Raw genomic sequence first — 7,152 nt, forward strand, 5'->3', positions numbered from 1 at the left:
TTTTCAGTAACATTGATTAAACTTCCTTCTACGTATATAATTTTTTACTCTGATTTCGAAAATTTTGTTTGATTTGTTAAAAAAAATCCAAGTGGGAGTGCAGAAAATGTATTAAATAAATTATTATMGGTAAAAAATGCAACAAATAAACGGTACGTGTTGTCAAAAAACAAAATGCATTTTATTATTTAGGAAATAAAAAACTTGACCAAATTTTCATCAATGTTACCGAACCCTTGTTGACCTGTGGAATTTATAAAACTTTCATTGCTAAATAATCCTGCTATTTACTTTGTTGTTGACAATTTTAACACAAATTTTACATCAATAGGTACCTCTTTAGGGTAACAAATAAAATTAGAACTTATCAATGATGTAGTAATTTTTTTGTAAAATTCTTCGCTCATGTCGATTTTGTCTGATATTCGTTTTTATAATAGACAATTTTGTAAACAAATTATTTAAGAAATCAGTTCTACAAAAAATTATAAATTTCTTACTTGGTTATTGTCAAGATATCAATAAATTGCACTAATAAATCTGATGATTGCTTGATAAAAAATTGTGACCAAAAATTGAGGAGTGTGACGGAATATGTCATTTTGAACGAGTTCCAGATTATACTTTTTCTACGGCTAAAATTTAGAAACATTTTGAATAAAAGTGAAAATTTTTTGTTTTGTTGTAGGTATTTAAATTCATAAAATGTTGAAAATTTCAGCAGGTTGTGGTTGCGAGAGAGATGTCTGAAAGGATAAAATCTATTAGTGTCACAACTGAAAAACGGTTAATCAATAAACAAAATGAAAAAATTAAAAAAAAAACATTAATTAAAATTTTAAAATATTAATAAAATTGAAATTTTATTTTATAAATGGCAGGCAACATACAGCAAATCCTTTCGACAAAACAACAATATTCCCATCCTATTATACAGCTGTCCCTGAACTTGATAAAAGTAATTATCATAATTTTTAATTTTAATGGATAATGAAAGGAGTTCTTTTCTAAAATAAATGATATACAGAACAATTTTTTATGTAGGTATAAGTTTTTAAAATGTTAATTTTTTCTTTTGATTTTTGTAATTCCGTAATCCCCGGAGCACTTAAAAATTTTTGGAACATAATCCAATCTACTTTTACTTTATTCAAGTATGAACACAAACGCAATTAATTTTTTTTATAGATATAAATATTTTTTTAAATTCGGATAATATTTACAATATTCACAATCTGTGACGTGTTTAGAATAAACTTTATAGTTTACCCAAAAAACAGTTTTTTTATTAGCTTACTGATTTTATTAATCAATTAGTCCTGAATTTAATATACGAGTAAATTAAAAACCAAACCAATTTCCTAAATGTGTAAAAACCCAAGCACCAGATTACTCTCAGACTATCTCTATTTGTTAAAATGTATAATACATGTTTTGAGTACGTTTTTTAGTATATCCTACACAAAAAAAAACCTACAATAAGCAAAAATACTTGCTACAGACCGAAAAACACAAACCATTTTAAAAGTCATAAAAGTTATAATTGATTTTTCAGTGGTCGATTCGTTTTGTGATTAAGACCGCTTTTGATAAATTAATTATAGCCATCAATTATTTTGTGTTTGTCGTACTTTTTTGACTCGAGATGGACACAAAAAATTTGATTCAAAGGGAAATCTTTTCTTTTGTTACTTATTGTAGAAAAATGTAAAAATTGGTGTACTCAGTTTCGTGTACGGCATACCTTAGATGCGTTTTCTTTGAGAACGAAGTTCTTGGGGTGGTTTCCGTGGGCGAAAGGGCTGCAACCGGCGTCTGAGCGGAATCCCTATATAGCCGTAATTTGACGACATCACCACATTGTCGAAGGAATTGTACCGCCTGTTCGTGCGACATGGGCGATATTTCAACTTCGTTAACCTGAAAATTGATGTATGATTTGGGTTAAAGTGGGAAAAACTCCGACTCACAGCAATAATTTTGTCCCCTGCTCGAATTCGTCCATCCGTGAGTGCAGGTTCCCGAACAAGAGCTCTTACGTAATGTCCTAAAGCACTATCATCTTCTTTCCGCAACGTAAATCCTAGAGATCCCTGTATTTTGGTCAGCGTTACTTCGAATTCCTGCAATTAAAGTTGTTTATTGGAGGCAATGAAATCGATTCGAGCGAACTTACACCATGGTAATAGTCGTCTTCGGGAGTACAGTAAACTTCCGACGAGTGTAAATTAAGACTAGTGGGCGGTTCTCGTCTTGGTGGTGGCGGAGGAACTTCAGATATGGGACTGACACAGCTTAAGACGTCTGGAGGAGGTCGACACACCTTCAAGTCGACTTGATTGGGTGCAGTTCTTAATACTTCTAGAGCCTCCTGGAATTTACATCTTTAATTGAATTGTTTTGAAGAAGAAAAGAGACTCACGTAATTTGTAAGGCCGGTAAGCGTAATTCCGTTAGCTTCTATTATGAGATCCCCTACGTTTAAAAGACCACAAGCCGACGCCGGCTGATGTGGAAACAGTCTTTTGATTCGTATTAGGCCAGGCCACGAGCCGCCGCTGTCAATACCACCAGTCACGCTCAAACCAAGACCTCTTGAACTCTTGCTGAGTTTCACAATGAAAGTACTTTCTGGAATAACGAAAAGGAAATAAGTCGGTGTGGTGGCACACGAAGTCCCCATAACAAACAAATATCCCACTGGAAATTGCTCAAAAACATTACACTCACTCCAGGAAAGAATTTAATTCTTGGAAAAAAGAGAAACAATCAGGGTTTTTACAGGAATATGCAGGGAGACCTAGCGAGCTGGTGAAGTCCATTATTTACCTTTAAATTCTAAGATGTTAAAAAATGTGCGAATCAGATAGTTGAGTTCTAAAAGGGGGGCGAGCGGCAAAGCCGTGAACTCCCTATAAATTTCGACAAATTCCGATAGTATGAGTTCTACTTAGGGGCGAAGCCCCCGATAATTTTGACAAAACATTTGCGAATTAGATAGTGTGAGGTTTAAAAGGTTATAAATGTCGACAAAATCTGAAGGGCGAGCGGCAAAGCCGCGAGCCCCCTATAATTTTTGCTTTCTACACAACATTTTCGAGTCCGACAGGATTTGATATCAGTTTCTAGTTGATAAATGGTTCAAAGGACCAATATCTGTCAAATTATGTATTTTTGAATTTTTTTTCAAAGATTTGATAAGTGGTTTCTAGCCCTTATTTGTAAATTTTGAAGCTACTCCAACTAAAAAAAATTTCTAACTTCATTAATCGTTGACCGATTTTCTTGAAATTTGTAATGCTTCTTTAATTCATTCTAAGTAAGCCACCGCTGGCAAAAAAAACAAAAAAATGTTCTTTTGTTTGAAAATTTGAGGTTTTTGGACTATTTTGAATCAGAAAATTGTTCATTACGGCCCTGATATGGTGCAAATTGTTCTATACTTTGCATTGATTGTACATACATGAAGAACCAGTCAATTATGTACTTTTGAAGTTTTTTTCAAAGATTTGGCAAGCGGTTTTAGTCCTCATTTGTAAATTTTGAGGCTAGTTTAGCACTATAACTACAAAATTGTTGTAAGTTCATTATTTATTAATCGATTTTGTTCAAATTTTTAATGTTGGCAGTAATTCATTCTAAGTGAGCCACCGCGGGCATAAAAAAACAATCTTTTGTTTGAAAATTCGAATTTTTTTTTGAACCATTTTGAATTTTTGTGCTAAGTTTTGTCCTAATTGTATGGAAAGAATCAATCTGTCGAATTCTGGTTTTTGAAATATTTTATTTTGAAAGATTTGACAAATAAAGGCTAAAACCGTTAAAAATCGGTGTTTTTGAATAAAAAATGAGCAAAATACAAATGTTAGTACACAATAAATGTACTAAATTAAATACACAGTGTTATTGTTATGTAAATCTTCCAAAAATGCCAAATTTTGACAGTAAATATAATTAAGTAACATTTATTCTTCAAATAATTATTATTTATATTGACAATAAAATCAAAGAAGCCACCTTTGAAAACAAAAAATTTAGTTATTTTTATTTTTCTTCTCAAAAAGTCTAAGACGTGTTCTGATTAGTTGCTTTTAAAATTGTGCAAAATTAGATCCAATTAAGGGAAGTTAAGTCACACTAAACGCTGATTTGTTAGAAAAATTCCATTCAGAATTCAATAATTATTCACGATTTTTTAAATGGGTGGAGTTACATATCGTTGCTAGGTTTATGTCGGATTTTGGCCAATAAAAAATAAAAACTGGTTTGTTCTCACGATAGTGGTAATTACGTCAATGGGAAATGATTATTATTGGCCCTTGTAATCGGACCAATAAATTAACAAATGTGTCCAACCAATCAAATTCAAGATTATCCATAAAAAACTGTTGTAATTCAATTCGAATTTCCCTTGAAAAAGATGCAAAAATACTGAATTTAAATTAATTTTTCCAATTAGCCACGAAAACTTAATGTTGGATAAAAAAACTATTTCGTCAATTTTTTTCTCAGTGGATTCCAAAAAAAATGCAGATTAATAAAACTTTCATATGACTTATAAAAATGATAAATTTTAAATTTGTTTCCTCAATTGGTCTTGAAAAATTCCAGTTTAGTATAACAAAATCGCAAGTTTTTTTGCATTGAAAAGTGTGTTCTCAGTTGGCAATAAAAAATTACAGTTATCAACAAATTGACAATATTTGCACAATTTTTACAAATCAACACAGAAATGATGAGTTTAAATTTAATCCTTGATTTAGCACTGAAATAGATCGTTTTGGTAATAAAATGCGACTATATTTATAAATTTAAATTTGTTTCCCTCATTGGCTTCGAAAAAACTAATTTTGTAATTTCACGAAATTTTACTTTTTATATGTATTTAGTTAACTGTACCTCGAAGGTGTAATGTATACCTATGTAAAATGTTCCGGGAACTCGATTGACGTCGAGAAAACCGCAAAATCCTTAATAGTTTGGAAGCTATAGTTGTATTTATATTTTGGATATTTTTGACTTTACTAGCAGTTTTCTCACTATTTATCGTAGAATACTAATCTAGTACATCGCCTGAAATTTTCATCTACACATATAGGGCATATAACTTTTTTTTTAAATTTTAATATTTAAAGGACTTTAGCAACTCGCTGAGACACCCTGTATGCCAAACAATCGAGTTTGTAGCACTTTTAATTTAAATGAAACTCCTTTGTATTTTGATTTGTTTGGTGTCTGCGGGATCAAAGCGCTTAAACATCGATTTGGGTCAATCCAGAGTGCAGTCCACCGCAAATGACGTGCCTTTTAGCATTAAAGAGCTTAATTGAGGAGCTAAGAGAGAGTAAGTTCTCGTTGGGTGGCAGTTACGATTAAATAAAATCGATCAAAGTAATTCGAGTTTGCTATCAGCCAAATGCACACGGGGTGTCTCTGCGGACTATGCGGTTCTTCATAATTTCTAGGATAAATTTGGCTGCTTTTGGAGGTATACATAATTCTGCAAGACGGATGCTCGCAGCGCCTGCGGCGGATATATCATGGAGTTGTTTGTGCAAAGTTAGTACTTATTACATTTCCCAAGATGCTGGTAAAATATCACATAACGCTCTCTTCTGTACACACTACATTACACGGCATACGTAATGGGAACTTCCATTTTCATTTTTCATTACTAACAACACAAAATTTTGCAACAAAACACTCCATTTTAGGCGAATTGTGGAGATTCATCGATCGGTGCTGCTCCCGGCAATTAGTTTTAATTAGACAGTCCTCAATTAAATGTCAAGAGAACATAAAACAATTCCCGATTTCCCAATGTTGACGAAATGGCTGGCATCAAAGAGAAAGACCTTAAAATTCATAAACGTTAGTTGCTATTTACTCAAACCGCGCCAAGGAATCAGAAAATCTGTAGCCACTTCGGTGAAATGTAAATTAAAAACGAAATCCGAATTGCAATGAGGAGAAATAGAATTTTCTCGCGATTCGTGTAACGTGGGTTTTCAGAAACGTCTAATTGTGCACTTAAAGGAAAACTTTGCAAATTTCGGTTGAAATAATTGCCTCAAGGCTGTGCAAATATTATATGTTAATTACTTTATTTAATTAAATTTATAATCGCCTACAGATGGAACTCGTTTGATGTTAAATATTACTGACAGGTGCGCAAGAGTGGCATTTAGTGGATGGGAATAATGAGTATAAAGAGCAATAAAAATTAACAAAAAAAAAAGAAAATAGTAGTTTAATATACAAGGGCGTAGCAAAAAAAAAGAATCACTTTTCTTTTGTTCATTCATATTTTTTTTAATAAAAATTAGGAATGTTCCAATTTAGTTGCTGATTTCTTAATTAGACATTAATTGTCATGTAAATTTGCCATGAAATAAAAAGCAATCAAAACAACAAAAACTCGATAACAAACGGTCATGAATTATTTAAAAGTGTAAAGTGAAATGTGTAAAGTGTAATTATTGCATTTTTTTCATAGGCCATTGGTGTTTTTAACAAATTGCGTGTGGCGGCTTGTGGTATATTAACTTTTTTACGAATAAGAAAAAAATTACCACAACAACATTATTTATTAATTAATTCCAAGGGGTATGAAGTCGAATTGTATTTGAATTTCATGTTTTTAAGTTCAGGACTTTCTCAGTAAAAACCCTCTAAATACATCAAAATTATACATAAAAACCTTATGTTTGGTATAATTTTTGCCTTGTTTTTTACTTTTTTACTTAATTTTAATCCTTTTTTGGTGAAAAACTCTTGTCAAATAGAACATAAAGCATTCTATACTAGATTTTGTAATTTTTTGCCGTGAGTTGGAAAAATCATTAAAATTTTGAGTGAAAAGCACTCCAAATTCAACAAAATCGGCGAAAATAACGCATTATGACCTATTTTTTTGTTTTATTGTAGCAATTTTATATTTTGTTCTAGTTAAATAGTTCGAATTAGTAAATTTGTTACTGAGAAACACTTCTAAATTCATTCACTTTTTTGATCAAATTTAGCAATTTTTTATTCTGTTTTGGCAAAATTGATCGAATTTTGCGTATTTCTCTGTAAAAATCGCAATGAATTTAGTTCTTGATTTCTTAATTTGACATTAATTGTCATGTAAATTTGTTACTTTATCCGCAA

The 7,152-nt window shown here is 31.5% G+C and overlaps 1 protein-coding gene across 3 annotated transcripts in view; it reads right to left on the reverse strand.

Moving 5' to 3' along the window:
- LOC123007889 (tyrosine-protein phosphatase non-receptor type 13-like) overlaps positions 1-7,152 on the reverse strand; it is a 93,924-nt gene that overhangs the window by 2,894 nt on the left and 83,878 nt on the right. For all 3 annotated transcript variants that reach the window (XM_044403384.1, XM_044403386.1, XM_044403385.1), the window contains 4 exons: positions 2,423-2,631; positions 2,177-2,371; positions 1,971-2,123; positions 1,745-1,920 (listed from right to left, as the gene is read on the reverse strand). In XM_044403384.1, coding sequence (XP_044259319.1) covers positions 1,745-1,920; positions 1,971-2,123; positions 2,177-2,371; positions 2,423-2,631 — 733 coding nt within the window. The remainder of the gene's footprint in view (positions 1-1,744; positions 1,921-1,970; positions 2,124-2,176; positions 2,372-2,422; positions 2,632-7,152) is intronic.

Source organism: Tribolium madens, unplaced genomic scaffold (assembly GCF_015345945.1).
Source record: "Tribolium madens isolate multiple individuals breed KSU strain unplaced genomic scaffold, Tmad_KSU_1.1 Scaffold_3;HRSCAF=73;Tcas5.2_LG2, whole genome shotgun sequence".
Lineage (NCBI taxonomy): Eukaryota > Metazoa > Arthropoda > Insecta > Coleoptera > Tenebrionidae > Tribolium > Tribolium madens.